General features: G+C 48.7%; 4 protein-coding genes across 4 annotated transcripts; 3 read left to right on the forward strand and 1 right to left on the reverse strand.

The window, feature by feature from the left end:
- Nucleotides 1-12,532: 12,532 nt before the first annotated feature.
- Nucleotides 12,533-13,045, forward strand: F4807DRAFT_463426 (uncharacterized protein; the record flags this gene model as incomplete). Its single annotated transcript, XM_048001980.1, has 1 exon — nt 12,533-13,045. The coding sequence occupies one exon, from the start codon at nt 12,533-12,535 to the stop codon at nt 13,043-13,045; it is 513 nt and encodes a 170-aa protein (XP_047851258.1).
- Nucleotides 12,850-13,826, forward strand: F4807DRAFT_221946 (uncharacterized protein). The gene has a single exon (XM_047994070.1). The coding sequence runs from the start codon at nt 13,076-13,078 to the stop codon at nt 13,679-13,681; it is 606 nt and encodes a 201-aa protein (XP_047851259.1). The 5' UTR covers nt 12,850-13,075; the 3' UTR covers nt 13,682-13,826.
- Nucleotides 13,827-15,400: 1,574 nt separating this feature from the next.
- F4807DRAFT_463429 (uncharacterized protein) lies at nt 15,401-16,033 on the forward strand (the record flags this gene model as incomplete). The annotated part of the gene is made up of 2 exons (XM_048001981.1): nt 15,401-15,649; nt 15,764-16,033. 2 exons carry the CDS (start codon nt 15,401-15,403, stop codon nt 16,031-16,033), a joined length of 519 nt encoding a protein of 172 aa, XP_047851260.1.
- A 377-nt stretch (nt 16,034-16,410) lies between these two features.
- F4807DRAFT_463430 (uncharacterized protein) lies at nt 16,411-17,259 on the reverse strand (the record flags this gene model as incomplete). Its single annotated transcript, XM_048001982.1, has 1 exon — nt 16,411-17,259. The coding sequence occupies one exon, from the start codon at nt 17,257-17,259 to the stop codon at nt 16,411-16,413; it is 849 nt and encodes a 282-aa protein (XP_047851261.1).
- Between the last annotated feature and the right edge of the window lie 614 nt (nt 17,260-17,873).

The following is a 17,873-nucleotide window of genomic DNA, read 5'->3' on the forward strand; positions in this document are numbered from 1 at the left end:
GTTTTCATATTGCATTTATACGGCCAATGAATCACGTGTTCCGAGCCGGGGACGAGCCGGCGGCTGAACTTGCATGTGCAATCACCCGTCGAACAACGGAAGTGAGAAAGTGAGATATGACAGTCCGCCAGCAGTTCTCATGGTTCTTCACGGGAACGGACCGAACCTTTTCAGCTCCCGGTTTCCAGCTTTAGCCCCCATCTTCCAGTTGCCCATGTTCATCGGACTGTTCTTCTTAGCGTCTTGTTTGTCGGTCGTGTAACTTGCGGGTCCTTTCTTAGTCTGTCACATCCTGGGGCGTTCCTGAAGATCCCGATTTGTCCACGAATCCTAGCTTACGAATATTCTATCTAGGTTTAAGGTCGAGGACGACGCGCGGCGGCTTGTGTCACTCCACGACCCTTCCGCTGGCTGGGCATGCATCCGCCTTGACCGTCTGGCGACGGGTTACCGCTTTGTTCACCTTTTGGATGCCAATGGCAACAAGACCCAAGGAGTTCTCCTCATCCGCGTGGTGAAAAACTTTCGTTAACCCTGTTTCGCGTAGACGAGCGAAATCAGAGGTTATAGCAAAACAGTCGTGTACAGCGCCGACCGCGGGTTATCAGTTTGGCGGCTCACGGTCGCCTTCCGTGTGTGACCGCATCTGTCAAAAACCACGAGTCATATCTTTTTCTTTCTTTCTCAACATCTCGGTGTCCTATTTCCGAGTTCAAAACCCACCTTCACCCAACCACTAGCAACCATTCAACAAACCACGTATCAAACCCTGGGGGATTAGGTTCCCGGCGAAAATCTGTGGTAGATTGTATTGGGAAAACACGGTTTGGGCATCACAGCATTTATTCTGATCGGCGCTTCTTTTTCTCTTCTGTTTCGGGTGTAACAGGACTAGTTAGGGTATGTCAGGCGTACAGCAGCCACAAGTCCGGATGCTGCTAAAGGGATAAGGAATCAGCATTATCAGATGATATTTATTTTATTTTTCTCACGTATGACCGCAAAGGTTCTTCACCCATTTTCTTTCTTCTTCGTCATATATCTGGAGTCGCATCGGCAGTGTTTGGATAGTTATTGTTTAGTCCGGACTTTTGTTCTAGATTTTTTTTATATCATCGCATGATAGGGATACCCGGAACAACGAAAAACGTTTCTTCTTATCGTTGGTTTGACGCGTGCCGTTTCGGGTTGGCTCGTGTCGACAGACCAGACCAGACCCCGACGGAAAAAGATGGCTAGGCTTAGCTCTCGTTACCTCGTGAAAGGAAGAGGGCAACACTTGGAACGAAGCAAGAGATAAGCAATGAATAAATGGATGGGGGAAGAGTAATAGGTTCGATAGGACAGGATAGGGCGAATCGGTAGATACCTAAGATAAGAATCGCTACAGAGCCTCTTCCAGAACATGCGCCAGCTACGTCATGTGTGCTACATGATTCCGGGAATCGTCACTTCAGCTTTCGTCAGCTTGGGTGACTAGGTAGGTAGTTGCCTATCTCTGTGCTTCCGTCTATCTAGTAGTCTATCTTCGCAAACTATTTAGATGCCGCCTAGATACCTGGGGAGTACATACATGAAAAGGGGCTGGCCCGGCATACCCTAGATGGCTTAGACATATTTACGATCATGCCATTTCATGACAGGCCTCGTTGTCATTAGCAAATAGGCGCTTTCAATGACTTTTATCTAGATAGGTACCTAGGTTGTTCGATCTCAAAACACGGGGGTAGGATAAGCACGTAGGACTTTGTACGCCTCTGGCGTAGATATCGACGCCGACCTCGAAAGGAGGTAGTCATCCCATCACAAGGAAAAAAATCAGAAGTTGAAGTCGACGGCATTCTAGGCTCGCAAGGTGTTTTTTTTTTTACTTCTTCCCTCCCAAGCTTATCTAACTACCTACCTAACCTAACCTAACCTAGGTTATCCTACGTACGTACCGCAATTATCACGCCATTGCCGACTCTTCGATCTCGGGATCCCTGGACGCGGTTTGGGCATCGGTTATGTTCAACATCCCTGACTGAGCTCGATTCGCGTTTTTTTTCTTTTTTCTTTGCTAGGCCTCGTCCGCTATCGAGCGCCTGCCCTCCTTCCCCCCTCCCCCACCTCGCCGGAGGTGTGTAGTTAAGTATGTGCCTACCGATTTGCATATCTCGAGCCGACGACTTGGTGAGGGACAGATCTCAAGATTTCGATCGCGGATGGCGTACTTCATCCGGGCCTTGCGCAGATATCATATGAGGACAGCCCAAGAGACATGGGAATCCATGTGTATGAGCACGATTCCTGTGTCACGGAAATGTGCTTGTTGACAGGCTTCGCTGACTCTGATTTGACTACTAACGATACTAGTAATGGGTTTTGGTAACAAGAGGGTGAAGGGGAAAGAGAAGACGGGCAAGGAATGAGCCCCAGATCAATCTAGACGTACGTAAGACATAGGTAGTTTTGAGGCTCGACGCGTTTAGCTTAGGTATAGTGGGGGTTCGTAGATATCGCTGTCGCCGCGTGTAGTTGGCCTGATCGATGGATATGAAATCAAGTTTGCCGGGTTCAAGATTTCAAGATTTGGGTTAACGAAGTGGCAATGGCGTTTATAATCTGCAGGAGGGACGACTCTTGATTAACACTCCAACCACGTGGTCGGCGGAAGCGAAATTATAGGCTCTAAGAACGTCACCATCACTCACTGTATTGTTCAGTAGGGGAGAAGCTTCGGTTCGAAGTAGTAAATCAATTCTTGTCAATTAACTCCCCATAACCAGTTCTAGGTAAATCTGATGCATTTAAGACATGTAATAGGTAGATAGGTAGGTCTGGAGTATGTAGTCGAATCCGACGCTGCCAATTTTGACACGAGGTTTTCCTAGCTGCCAAGTACTACGACGGCTTGACCAAGCCCCCTATTTACCCATAACATCTTGGCTTATTAGTTATTATACTTCTTACGTCTTCTTCGGTGACACCGGGGAAGTAGGATGCATGCCCCGACGGTCCTACGTGCGCATGAATACGATTCATCGTGCTAGGTACTCGATAGACAAATCTAGCGTCGAAGTTATAGATCTAAGTGTATCAATTCTGGATATCTGACTTGATACTGTGGGGAATATACAGCAAGTTTAGCCGTAAGAGCGTATCTAGGTACCTGCCTAGGATCCTACCAATTCTCGGGTAGCGGGTTACTTCATTCGTGTCTGGATCTTATTTCACCGTCCCCTACAGGGGCTGGCTGAGACGGCGGGTGTACCCGTTAACCGTTAGAACCCTAACCCTGCGAAAGAGGGCGGTGGGACGGGAAGAATAGATGAGTACGATGGGTACCCACGTCTGGGCTGATTAATAATCTATTTGCTTTTTCTTCCCTAATTTCTTAGCTTGGTTTCCTTGTATTTCCTTCTTCTAGCGTGCTTCTTGACGATGTATTTGAGGTCGGAGTTAAGATGTGGGTTCGTATTGCGAAGAAGCCGTTTGTTCTTTAGGAGGCAACCAAGTAGATGCGAATGAGACCTGGCATCCGTTGAGGCGTTGGTCATTGCCGCTAGCTTAGTCCGTAGTCGATATCTAGGGTTCCCTTAGCTTAACTATGCCCATGAATGCTTCATAAACTACCAAGAAGTCTAGGCAGCCGTTTGATATAGGGAGGCTGTTTACAACCCTTATATCAAGGGTCCTCCCTGTTCATGTGTAGATGCATGCGAGCGATGACAAGGAAACGATTTCCGTGTGGCGGCCCGCCCCCATTTCGGTGAAAGATAGAGGCGTTCAGAAACAGGGTCCTACCACGTCATGAGGCTCACATAATGTCTACTTCTCTTCCGCCATATTTCCCCCTTTCTTTTCATTCGGCAGTAGTTCACCTTGTAAGTACCTAAGTAACAACTCGAAATCCCGTCTCGCAAGTCATTCGCACGTAAGGCTCCGATTACACTATTCGCAACCAACCAGCGCCATCTGTCTTTCGCGGCATCGAGTGTTCGAGTTGTTCGAAGTCGGTAGGTATAATCTCGCGATGTCCCGGTACAAGCATATGCATATGCGTATGAACGGGTAGATGTATGCTTCACCTTAACGTGATATTCCTATATCGCGTCTCGTTCCTGTACGTGAACATATTACATATGCAACTCTTTCGTTGGTTGGCGGACCTCAATCCGACTAATGCTTGCTGGACGTGTATTATCAAGACCCCTGGTATATGGCGGGTCGAACTTCGTGCTGGCTGATGCAGCAACGTTACGATGCGAGATCTCAGAGGATCTGGGCAGAGGGAAAACGTCAGTCGGTCGTGAACCGACCACTCACCGGCGTTCGTGTAACCAATAGATGCTGCTTGTTATATATCAGGTCCTTCTTCTAGAAACCAGGGGAAGTCTAAAGATTTCCTAGGGTAGATCAACTGCTACGGTAATCGAATAGCCGAGCTTAATGGTGGGTTGGCTAGCCTTAAGGTTAATTGCTTTCGCCATGCTACTGGACGAGATGATACCCCCAGTTGCAATGGCTGACAGGTACGGTTTAGTATTTTTTTGACGCCTATTTCGGCACGAGCGAGAAGGAGAGCGGGCCTCGGTGCGTGGCATTCGTCCCTGTCATGGAGTTGATCACCGAAAGAAAACGTTGCTTTTGAACTTGTCAGCACCGCACTGGCCAGCGCCTCACGTCAAAGCGACCTTATATTTCACAAATCAAGCTGCCTTGGCACATCCTAGTTGAGACATCGTGAAGGATATCGACGGTGGTTATGTCATAGCTAGTCTAGGTTAGCATTGCCATGGCTGAAAACGGATCCTGCAAGTAGGGACTCGGTCGATGACAGCGGAATGGCGTGTTGTAGTAGCAATGCTTATATTCTATCCAATCCTGCACTGATTAGCAGTTTCTGTTGTGAGTCAATTCGTGACAACACTCCGTGCTAACGGCTGACGAGATCTGCATGGAGAAAATCATCAAGAGAGACACTACCCAACGTGGTAGACAGTTGTCAAGACCGGACCGAAGGCGGTGCCACATTGTTTGTATGCCAATTTCCGTTAAGGCATAGAAGCTCAACGCTTTTTTCTCTGCTGTGTTACGATGTCTAAGTCAAGCTGCCGTTTGGCGGCGCGTATTTCTCATGTAGATGCTGTTTTGGACGCATGCCGAAACAGATAACATGTCATTCCAGGTCGCGCTAATGGTTATGGCGCAGGCTCAGGGAGGATGGATTGGAACAACGCTACATGTCGGCTGTATCCGTCGATTTCGTCGTCATGGCTTGCTAGTCAGGGTTTCATTGGGGAATATTTACTACCTAGTCGGCTAGGCTGTAGCTGAGTCGGCATAGCAAATGACCTGAGGTTTGGTGGCCAGAACATCATCGCCAAAATAGGTTTATGTGTCCAAGAGCCGATGGCGGAATAGGCATACCCCTATTAGAAAGTAATGTCACATGCTTGAAAGCTGTTAGGCTGCACGTAGCTCGTGCCTTACTCTACAAATTAAGATATGACGTCCTTGGAGATGATAAAGGCGATGATATTGGTCGGGAAGTCCAGGCGTCCATTTTTAGTCGAGGGGGGAATCTTCGAGGAAGCGATTCAATGAGACGGCAGCTATTATCTTGAGGTCGACAGTGGGGCATGATGCTCGAAACTAGGAACACGATCGTCGTCTCATTCGTCCCAGCGTAGTGGTTCCGTACGCCGTAGTCCTGCAAGTTCCCTTTGGTGTCGCCGAACCTTTGTAATGGAAAACAGGGATAAGGCCCAAACCCACGGACGGTGAACAGATCAAGTGGCGTCGTCAAGGATGCACCACGCCGGTATCAGTGAGCCCTTGAATTGTCTGTTTGCGGTTAGCCTTGACCGGCTTGCCTTTCGTTAGGTATTTAGCTAGTAAGCAAAATAAATGCAATATGTAATATGTAATTTAGTTTGCTTTTTATTTTCATTATGACTTGTTCGGCAGCCGGCGCAGGTAAGCGAAATATTAGAGTATGCGCATTTCCGGTGTTGTTGTGTTGTCGTCGTGGTCGTCGTTATTGTCGTTGCCGTTGCTATTATTGCTGCTGCTGCCACCGCGTGGCCGTCGGCTGGGGGGTGAGGATTGACAAAGCGGAGCTCCAAATGTACCGAAAAGATCGGACGATTAATCTTAAGCTAGATGGGATTCTTAGGATAGCGAGTGCACACATGCGCGTTGATTTGCGGTAGCGTTGTTAACACATTAGCCCTATTTCTGCTGATCGGCGGCGGAGTATTGAGCGCTAAGAGCTGACAGAGGTGACAGGTGTTAAGGATCCCGAGAGTTGAATCTCAAAGCAAGCCGGGAGCGGTGATGCGATGCACGTCTTCGAAGTCCAATGACCTTATTAGTCTCGCGTGTGGAACCTAGGGATCCGCAAGCGTTGCTGCATGCCATTTTGAATATCGCGATAGCCGAATTGCACGACTAATTGCTTGTCAAGCCTAGTTGCAGCTAGTCTAGGGGGAGAGGGGAGGCATATTTTGGTGAGTTGTGACCTGTCACTTTTTAAACCGCGACCAGACGATGCACAATACCGGGTTAAAGACGCATCCGATATGATGAAACCTGCAAGGACCCCCCGCTAGCATAAACTCCGTTATGATGAATAACGGGGTCGCGCATGCAGAATGGCGAGACCACCACGATAGTAAGCGTTGAAGGTGAACACGGAGAATACGGTTTGCGGCTCTTGAACGAGTCGCTAAGAAATCAATTCTGTAATAAGCCCAAGTATCGCCCATGTAGTGCCCCGGTTATTGGCCACAGCACTAGATTCGAGCGCTGTTCGCCCTGAGCGGTCTTGGCGGCCGCGCGTGATGCGATGCCGTGGCCTCGACGAAAGGACTACGAATCTTCGAAGCTCCCTATGCCGCTGTGTCAGCTAAGCCCGAGCCGTCGATCTCCAAAAACCTGGCTAGCGGTCTTCTTTAGTTGAAGGCGTCCTCCCTGACTGCTTTTATTAGTAGTTGATAAATCAATCTAGATAGGCCTATGCATTGTTCATTTTCTTGCCCAACGTTTCCCCCAAGCGGTCTAACGAGTGCCAATATGGGTGGATCGCCGGCTAAGCGGACGATCTTAGCAGCCAGAAAAGTCGCGAGTCGGTGGGCGGGCAAGAGAAGGGGGCCAATGAATTAGTGACCGCAGAGATTGATACGCCGGGCTCAAGGATACTACCTCCTCAGAAACAATTCGCGGGACTCGCTCGGTTGAATGGGCTAGTATCCACCGGGAAAGGCTTCATGTATGCCAGCTCATGTGGTTACTTTGTGGGGCTCACGAGTCCGGTTCTGCATGTCGTGAGGAGGCCCTGAGGGTGACAGGCACAGAGAAGAAGACGCCAGAAGGAGTTGGCTCCGCGACATATGATAGACCCCCCCTTGTCGGGTGGGAGCTGGTATATAAAGTCAGCAGAGACATCGTTCGATCAAACTACCTAGGCCCTACCGGAATGACGAAGTAGGGGACGAGTTCGAGGGCTCTCGACGGTAGCTGTACCTAGCGGTAGTGATAAAACCTAAGGGGGAACCCCATTAATCGACTTTCTCCTTTAGGCAACGGGAGAGGGCTTCTTACCTAATGCCTGTAGCTACTTACAACGTAATGAACTTTGAAGTTCCCAGCTCGTCAATCGGGTTATTTCGCACCAGATATCAACCTAGACACCTCTATATTGTATTATTCTCTTGCCGAACACGTATGAGATCTGCCACTATAGACAGCAGCACAACCGCATCTCCACAAAAGGAATGCGGTCCCGAGACACAAGGCGGCCCAATCTGGTCTATGAGGGTTCTAAAAACAAGAACGAATAATTGAGGATAAAAATAAAATCAATCGTTTGCCTGTTACCTGCCATCTGCGGAGGCAAACTTGGCTTGGTTGGTTGCAATAGGAGTCAGTTGTGGGACGGGGACCAAAAGCCACCACGACAAGATCCCTCTAGAAACACTAGACTTGGTGAGCAGCTCCGGCAAAGGGTAGCAATGATATCAACAGTATTCGACAACGAGATAGTCGCGTATACTTTGCAGCGGTAGTACGGGAAGAGTGACAGGGTCATGAACGAATCGGCGTCTGCTTTTTACTAGATATGCTACGCTAGTTTTGCATTCAAGGGGAGACAGGGCGTTGAGAAAAAAAACGTGCGTCGTGACGCGCATGGGATCGAATCAGGGTTCCAACGGCCGCTGGAGGTTCTGGAAGTAGTTTTTGGCGGCTTCCCGCTTCCCATTCTTGAGCCCAACGATGGCAAAAAAAACCTGCTCCCGTGAAAACGAGTGATGAAACGTCGGCCATTTTTGAAATATCTCACGTATGCTCAGCTAGACTTAGTACAAAGTTAGAAGATGTGAGAAAGTTGAAAGGTTGAAGTCGGACGGAAAAGCGTAAAGTGAAAAATAGTGAAGGCTTAAAGTTGGCGTTCGTGGTTTCCTGTTAGTGTTAGTGAGGTTCGTTAGGAGGCGCTTTCTACGGGGAAAAAACTCACCACTGGAGCGTATGGTCGCACAGGTCGTTACAGGGGCGCTAAAAAGGGGGTCCTCTTTGGAGAAGGTCTATGCTACTTAATTACATATGGATCATCCACCATTCGATATCTGAATTCCCTTTTCTTTTTTCCCATTCCCCATCTCCCAATATTCGATATTGATCTGTCCCATTGCCATGCAACTTCATGTCTTTTTCACACGCGGGGGGTTCCGAGCGCTTGGATCAAGCAAACTTGGCAACCCCGGATACTGGGATGATTTTCACCCATTTAAGAGGTTGACAATCTATATATTATACATTCCAATGTATGTATTGCCCATACATGCATACTTAATGTACCTACATGCACACATACGTACATATTCTCATGCGTAAGGTACCACGTACATGCATATCATACATTATGTACCTAGCTACACATGGCGGTACCTAGTACTAGTATATACTACCTATAGGGGTCCCAATATCAACTACCTATCATCCTTACTTTTACCATTTACCATGTAACTTTACCAGGTGGTAAGGGTAGGTATGTAAAATATCCGTAATCCGTAACTTTCAAAACACCTTACCTAATTATCCTCCCCTTGTCTCGATCTTCCTACCTCTGTCCCTTCTGTTTCATTGTTCTCTTTTTGTCCTTTTTTTGTCTCTCTTCCCTACTCTACCTAGATATATATCTCCCCACATACGATCTCCCTAAAACAACAAAGTAGAAAAAAGAATGAAGAATGAAAGAAATCTCCCGACGGGCCCGAGTACCCGCCAACCCGGTTGATGACCACCGTAGTTGGCGGTACAGATTATCCCTGTTTTTTGCTTTTTTTTTCTCAACTCGCCCTGTCTGACCTGAAATGTCCAGACTTCTCTGGCGTACTGGCCCACACACACCCTTCAAACATACATACACCACCCGCATACAACATACACTTACTGACAGTCACGATCTGCCTTCGCTCTTAACACCAGCCCAATAGTCTTCTGACGCCATATCCGCACTGACGAAACAGATGTCATTCAGGTGCCAAGAGGTCCACGGCCTACTTGTGTCCCACGTTTCCTGCCCTCGATATCAAACCCCACTTAATGGGTTTGTGTCTTGTCAGAAAATTCAGATCACCGTACCTCTCCCCTATCGAAGCATGGCTGGACGCATCGGGCTCAGTCACCACAATGGTGCTTTTTGCCGGGATATTGCTCAGAATTAGACCTGATAGTAGTATTATTACATCGCCTTAGAATCCGTGTCCCTGACGAATAGAGCGAGGGCCCCCCTCTGCCGCGAGCCTTCCGCAACATGATTCCGTGCTGCTTCGGATACGTACAGGTCCTAACTATCAGACACCCCGTCACTTTTTCTTCCCACGCAGGCACTAAGTACGCCAGCCGCATTCAACGCGGCAATCGTGGTCATTTGAGCTGTCCTATTTTTTTTTGGTCTGCCCCTGCGATACACCTACTCGGCCCTTGTTTCGGGCGTTGACCTACCCAAGAAAAGTATAAGTACGGCCGTAGGACTCCGAGTCTCCTTTGAACATACCTCATCATCTATCATCATCCACGTTTATTTCGTCGCTCATCCCGTCGCCTTATCTGCCTGACTATAATTACCAACGTTCCTTTGCTAGACTTCCCCTCATTTTTAGAATATTCTAGCATCATCATCTTAAGACGACCATACACATACAATGGCTTGCTCCTATGTTCACGACTCCAGCTCTGAGTCCCAAGTTACCCATTGTTGTCACTCAACATCTACGCATGATTGCCCCCTAGTTGACATGTCTGGGACCGTATGTGCCATTGTCTATCTACGAGAATAGAGTATTGTTAACTTTCTGCCTCAAGGCTCCCGGAAAACGCTGCCCTACCTGCCAGGGGAAGGGCCAAGAGGTTTGGGTTTTGCCTGGACGAGACTGTCCTTACTGTGGAACTTACGTTGCCTAAAAAAAACTGAGATTTTCTTTTGAGTAAGTTAATTAATTCGATGGTGAGACTCGGAAACGGTCGACTGACTGAAGATCCTAGGCGTGGTTTGAGTCTGAGTCCTGAGTTTCGTCGCCAATTTTGCAATATCATTTCTCAATTCCATTCCTTTGCCAGTTCGAAAAGTTCCCGCCATGCACCGATCATGACCCTATCCCGGTCGAACGCATGGTCTATCGAATTCACTAAGACCTAGCGTGTCGTTCGAAAAGAAAATTGTCGTGGGGTGGTACACTCTGAGAGTACACGTCATTTCACAATCATTGGCTTGCTGACTCGAAAAGTCGGTGTCTTGTCCGAGTACCGCGAATATGCAACTTGATATATTTCTCTTGTTTTGCTTCTCGGGAGGTACGGGGGGTGTGAGAGCGAAGGGGGGGCGTCCCAATAGATTCGAGATCGGCTGGTTAGACGCAGCGAGGGCAGGTAGAAGCGGCAATACCCAGGAACGTGAAGGTCTAGCTTTCACGTGTCTATGTCTAGTTGAAGAGACAAGAAATTCATTACGGCGACCGTTCTTCATATCGTGAGTCAGATTGGCACGCTAACTCTCGACTCTCATTGTAAAAAACGACGAGCTTTAGCGAATCAAACCGGCAGTAGATGGACCAGGTCAAGTACCGGAGAATGACCGGGTTGGATCCCTCTCACATGATTCGTCGGTAATTATCAATCTTAAACGCGAGTGGCTCTCCCTGCTCGAATGTCATTCGCTCTCTGGTCCCTTGTCAGCCCTGCGAGGCTTGAGTGAGGCTCAAGGGGGTTACATTACACTTAGTGAACACAGTGCTTTTGTCGACCTGTCACCTCCCTAAAGACGGAGATGCGCGTGTGGTCTCGATGTCGGGATGTGCCACCGCGAGCCGCCCACACCCACCTCTACGGGGATGACCGACTACCGAGTAGGTAATACTGAGGTAATACGACCCAGCAATAAGGCCGTTCAAGAGTACATGCAAGTTACTTATGAGGCTCCGTCCTCTCAATCTTGGCTCGGGTTTCTGAGCTCGGAAGTTCCGACGTTACACAGCAGCAAGCGGGCGCGTCCCAGGTTCCCCCTCGGTACCTGATTTCCAATAGACCGGGTTTGGGACCGAACAAGCTTTCGAATCTTGGTTCCATCCCTGTTCCATCACCAACACCATTGACCTCGTGGTTTTTTTTCCGTGCGACACACATACACATCCCAGCAAAACATTCTGATAAGCACGTAAATCTTGTAAAAGTCTCATTAACTCAGGAGATGCGGGATGCGACGGAGATACTCCTTTACCCGTTGTGGGCGTAGCGCGTGTAGGGCCGAGGATGGATTTTCTCGATCTAGCAGGGAACGTCGGGGGAGGACTGGTCTCCGAGGAAATGACAGGCAATACGGTTATTTTAACATTGAGGTAAGATAAAGAATTCGATTTACCCCGGGGATTTGAGGTAAAATGTATTTGCTCATTCTCCCAAGCCCTGACTCAGCCATTGAGTTGTGTAGAAATGTGTCGCTTATTCAGGGGCTCGCGGAGCCGGTCACATGCGGAATTCTCTCCCCTCCAATGAACAACTCGGATAGGAGGTAGGAGCAAACCGAGATTTCCCAAACACAAAATTGCAGGTAGGGCTATTGAATATTCAATATTACCTAACTGGAACCTCAGAAAGAGCATGGATTGCCTAATTCGGAAAGAAATGATGTATTCTGTTGCGACTTCTCGACGTCAATCTGTCGCTTGAATGGCGACTACCCCGGGTACCTAAAATATGAATCACTGCCTCAAAGGTAAGGAACCACCATTTACATTAGAATCTAGGTTCCTTCCTGGTTTCATTCAAATTCAATTAGATTCGGATACACTTAAAATTCAATTATATCTTCCCTTTTCACACTTCAACTTGCTCTCATACAACTATCACCCACTTCTCAAGTCACTTAATCAATCAGTTTCACAACCATACTATATTAAGACATCCATTCTCCCGTTAATACACATTCGTTAATCCAACACACGAAAATATAATCAATTAAAAAAGAAAGAAAAAAGTAACCGCCGCTAAAATGTCTTGTTTCATGCCAGAGTGCCACTACGTTCGCCCCAACGGCTCGAGTTACAAGCTCAACCACGACAAGAACACGGGCCCCGGAGCTGCATTCTACTACTGTTCCATTCATCGTGCCTACCACTGCATCGCGGTCAAGTCTCACCGGCGTCTCCCCCAGCCCGTGTGTGGTGAATGCGCCTGGCTCTTCTTTCGGTTCCCCAAAGAAGCCACTAGATATCCGGGTTTCGATAGTAGTGCCACTACCGGTCATACTGACGGAACAATGAGTCCTGTGTCGCCGGTACCTCGGGAATCTGGCGGTCTGTTTGGGTGCGTAGATGCCGCGACTAGCGACCCCGATGCCATGGATCTGGATGGGCCTAAGTACTCACTACCGTCCATGGAAGAGACATTCGGGAATCCCCACGATGGTAACGACATGAGACCACAGAGGAGTCGGAAACGTTGCCGTTGCTGCACCAGCAGTTCTATCAGTAGCGACCAGGACGATTTAGATCACAGCGAGTAGTACTCAGTCGATGCAGATGGGGACATCAAGATGGAAGACGCACCATCAGACCGCACAACTCCCTCTCCCTCTAACATCGTCCGGGTGCCCATTCGTGCTCTCAGCAATGCGTTCCTGCAGCAGTTCGTCCCGTACGACAACCCCGCCGTCTTCGACGTGCGCCCGACGCATTGGCACCGTAGGCATGAGGGCATCTTCCTCTTCCGGTACACGGATTTCCGGGGCTGGCCCGCCGTCCAACCTGCCGCGAACGAGTGGCGCATCAGGAACTACTTCCAACCGCTAGTTAATGAGGAAGAGAGGTGCAGCGCCGTAGACGGGCTCCTGCTCGATGCTCGCTCCTGGTGCTGTTGGGCTCAAGGCTTCACGCACCTCGAGCCCGAGCTGAGGTGGGTACTGACGCTCATCTTCGACCTCGTAAACGTCATAGTCGCGAAGCAGAGAGCGTCCGTCATGAGGACGCCGGTGACGCCAGGGGGCGGTGGATTTATGGAAGCGGACGATCGACCGGAGAAGTTGTTCTGGGAGGGCCGGTATTATCTGCATAACCTTATAGCTGTGGTGAGAGAGATGAAGGAGACGTTCGGTATCACGAACCTGACAATTCCGCGATTACCTTGGTTGGACGGGAACTGAGTGGTTTCTCGGGAATAGGTTTGCCTTTTTCTTCACTCCTTTTTCGCCTTCTTGTAGCGTTTAGTACCTGTTTGTTTATTTGGTATAGGTTGGGGAACAAGCGGGTTTGAATTTCAAATATTGCCCTTCTTTCATATCTCAGTGAGGATAATGGGAGTGGTGGTTCGTACCGAGGGAACTTGCAAAAATTGCGTGACGCTGCCTACCAGGTATGTATGAACTCTTCTAGATTCCAAGGCACTGATACAGAAATATCCATACAAATTTCCCGCAACTCGACTGCACGGAATTCATTTATCAGTCGCCCATCGTACCGTCTTTGTGGGCTTTTGGGGGCACTTGACGTCTAATTCAACCCCTGGCAATACCGCCTCCCGCTCTCCGTCACTCCCACACACCGTCTCATCGGAGGCGTCGTAGTCCAGCTGCACAGGTCCCGAGAAAGACGAGTTTTCTCCCGCTTCAGCTTCCGATTTTACTTCCGTTTCCTGTGATTCTTTCTTCGCCTCCTCCTTTACCCATTCTATTTCTCTCTCTAGTGTACTCATCCCCTCGCGGAGAAACCCGATCGCACTTGTCTTTACTCGGTGGTAAGACTCATATGTGGGCTAAGCGGGTCAGTTTTCGTGACTCAGCGAGACGTTCGGATATGATAGATTTGAGATGTACGAAGGATATTAAAATGAAACGGATGACGTACCTTCACGATTGTATGCCAGATGGACAGACTTCCCATAGTAGAAGAGAGGAAAGCCGAAAAGAACTCAAAGATTGGATTAATTTGATTATATGAAATACAGGCTATTCCTACGTCGAAGATGCCTGCGAAGTTATGCATTTGCCGACAGCGGCACCGATCTCAAACTTCAGGTTCGCGTCCCGTATTCGCCGGGCGCCGAGTTGCCAAACCAGTGCATTGCCGATATATATGAGTATCGTGGAATAGATGATAAGAATCTCGAGTTCTAGTCCTATTTCCGCTATCTCTCTGAAAGATAGACTGATAATAAGCCCATAACTCAGGAAGTGTCTCCTTGAAAGATCAATCCAAGGGCAAGAAAGGCTTCGCGTGTCGAACGTAAAGAAGGGATATCAGAGGTGCGTAGGTAAGTAAGTTTTCATTATAGAACAAGTTTGGAACGTCGAAAGAAATATAAAAAATATCAAATTAAAATATAATTAGAATATATTCGGCAATCTAACAGCTTTTGACAAACTTCTACACCCCTAAGTGCTACGAGGATATCTCCACGCACGCAACTCCGCTTTATTTTTGACAGAATGCCTTTACAACCCCTTTTTAAGTTTTGAGCTCATGGTTGAATGTATAGAGAGATATAAAGTTAGGTAGGTGATTACCGAGATCCAAGGAAAGACTGAACGAGGCATAAGCACAGCATCCAGGAACGCATTGAAATTTTTGATGGCCGAGGTAGGTCATATCTAGAAAGTGTAAACGCAACAAAATTCATTAGGTCTTATACATCAATTTCTGACGATAGGTACCTGCACTAATGAAAATCTTGGTATATATCTTATTCCCCCGACTTGTCAACCGATATTCCACATTCTTTCTGTCAGGTATCCAAGCGACGAACGGTCGGGTCGAATAGGCATACGATTCAACCCCATCATCTCCTAAACGCATCTTTTCAGCAAGAAACAACCCCAAAAACACATATTCTATCGCAATACAGCGTCCCTGACTTCTACTACATCATGCCTCCCTACGCATACATAAACACGTGCTCGTGCTTCCATCTCCTCGACGACACGCCCGAGGCTATATGCAGACGATTGCGGCTCGTCTACTTCGTAGCCCTGTTCGGCTCGATAGCGCTCGCAGGCGGGGTCCTCTACTTTATATCTGACAAGCAAAGCCTGCGAGGACAAGTGACCCTTGTAATCATGTGCTGCTTCGCGGCTTTCGCTTTCCTAGCAGCCTCCCTATTCATATTCCTCGAAGTCGTAAGTTACTCCTCTTATTTCATACTGTGTATCATCACAAATCTCTTCCCCTACGCATCCTTCTCAGAACCTAGCCCTTCATCGCGCAGCCAGGGATTCTAACAACCTAGATAGACAGCGTACAAAACGAGCGCAAGGCTGGTCCGTGAAGACGTCGCTGCTATCATCGCCGAAGAACGCCAATACGAGGACTGGGCCATTGAGATGCGGGCTCGCGGGAGAGCGTATAAGGAACGCAAAAGGGCTGAAGAAGCAGCTGCGATGGAAGAAGCTGTGGCGGCTGCGAGAGCCGCGAGAGCCGTGACTCTAGATCTTCGTAACACTCGCTACGCGCCCCCGATGGTCGAAGACGAGGGAAAACTTGAAAACGTTGCTATTGAGTAGCTTAGGTATTAAAAAGCTTTGGTTTCTGTCGGTCGAGCGTGGTTGAAAAGTGTGGCCGTGTTGGATGGTATTGCAACATGGAAAAAGGGGTAATTTCTACTTACCCCTCCCTGCCCCCTTTTTTGCGAAGCGTATGATACCACATTTCACAATTCTACCTAGGCTTTTGAGATGGTTGAGATAGCCCTATTTCTGGTGCTTGTGCGTTAGGATGCGACTTCAATATTATTATTGGAAAAAGTTGTATTGATAGTTTCATTCGATTATTCCATAGTGAAATTCCAGCGATCGATTGTTGCTATTGAAACCCCTTAAGATCTAGATCTTTTAGTATCTATAGAAGCGATCCTTTACCCAACGTTCCTAATCCCATCACATCACAGCTCATCCGACCCACCCGGCGCCGTCGTCGCACTCGCATCAACACCAGCGGCAACACTCGTCCCCGTCGTCCTAGCCTGCCCTCCCATCCTCCCCGTCTCAACCTCCTCGACCCCTCCAATCCTCACCCCCTCAACCACCTTCCCCTCCCTACACTCATTCTCCCTAAACACCCTAACATCCACCTCCTCGCACCCCTCGGGCCACGTCTTGTTGATATGAAAAACCACATTAACCATCTCCTTCTCCCCGCTTACACAATACCTCGCGCGCCCCCCGTAGAACCGCGCATCGTACCAGCGCAAGTACCCGTCCTCGACGCTAAACGTCTCGTCTATAGCCCGGCCAGGGTTCGCGTGCGCGAACGTCGTCGTGGTGAGGGGCTGGTACACGACGTCCGGGATCGTAGAAAGATGCGCCCCGTCGTTGGCGTTGGAAAGGCGGCCGGAAATTAGGTTGAAGGGCGATGCGTTGGCGCAGGAGCGGGTTAGGAAGGGCGTCGAAGTGGTGACGAAGAGGCTTTCCGGGTTCCAGCTACCGTTGGAAGAGTCACGCTCACGGCTTTGCGGGTTAAGCAAGGGCACGATGGATAGGAGGATAGGGGAATCGGGGATGTGGGTCACGCCCGGTACGTGTGAAGGCGAGGTGCTCGTTTTGCCTGCGGGAGAGGTGGCGCTGGTGTGCGTTACCGTGCGCGAAGTCGTGGTGGTGTTTGTCGTTATGGAGTGGGCGGCTTTCGTCGAAGTACCCGTACCCGTACCTGCGCTCGTCGTAGTCACTTCCGCGCCGCCCAGGGCCGAAAAGGCGAGCAGGTAAACCGCGGCTGTTGCTTTGGCTAATCCCATATTATCGATTGGTTCCAAGAGGTAGATATACGCTGTCCACACAAATTTGAAGATATTCCCCGGGAAGTTTGTAGGGGAGTCGGGTGAATTACTAATTCGTGAAGAAGAATACTGCTGTTATTGCTGGAGATGGCATGTGTAATTCATAGTCGGGAGATATAGGTTCTAAAATATTTGTTTAGGTACCTACCCATACCTCGAAAAAGGGGCATGTTGCTTCGTTCAGCCTCTGGTACCTATGCTAGGGGTAGCATGGCTAGATGGAATGGAATGCTCGTAACCCCGGAGTTCGTTTGACTTAGATTTATCATCGACGACCTGCGGTTATTTCGATGTAGAGATGTCTTACTGCTCTGGAATGGCGCTGGAGATCTTAATCTGTACCAACTATTTTGGTACCTTTTACGAGCCGTAAAGACGTATGAGCTTACGCAACGGCTTCATACATGATAGATAAATTAAAACTCAATGTTTCGAGCCTACTCTGATAACAATCTCTATCAACGAGTTCACAAATATCCAAAGGAAAGCGCAAGTACCAGGTCTACTTGAGGGGACATTGTCAAGTCTTATCTACACTTGGCCGTCGAAGGGATTATGTCGCCAAATCATGA

This window comes from Annulohypoxylon truncatum (genome assembly GCF_022578515.1).
Source record: "Annulohypoxylon truncatum strain CBS 140777 unplaced genomic scaffold F4807scaffold_32, whole genome shotgun sequence".
Classification (NCBI taxonomy): domain Eukaryota; kingdom Fungi; phylum Ascomycota; class Sordariomycetes; order Xylariales; family Hypoxylaceae; genus Annulohypoxylon; species Annulohypoxylon truncatum.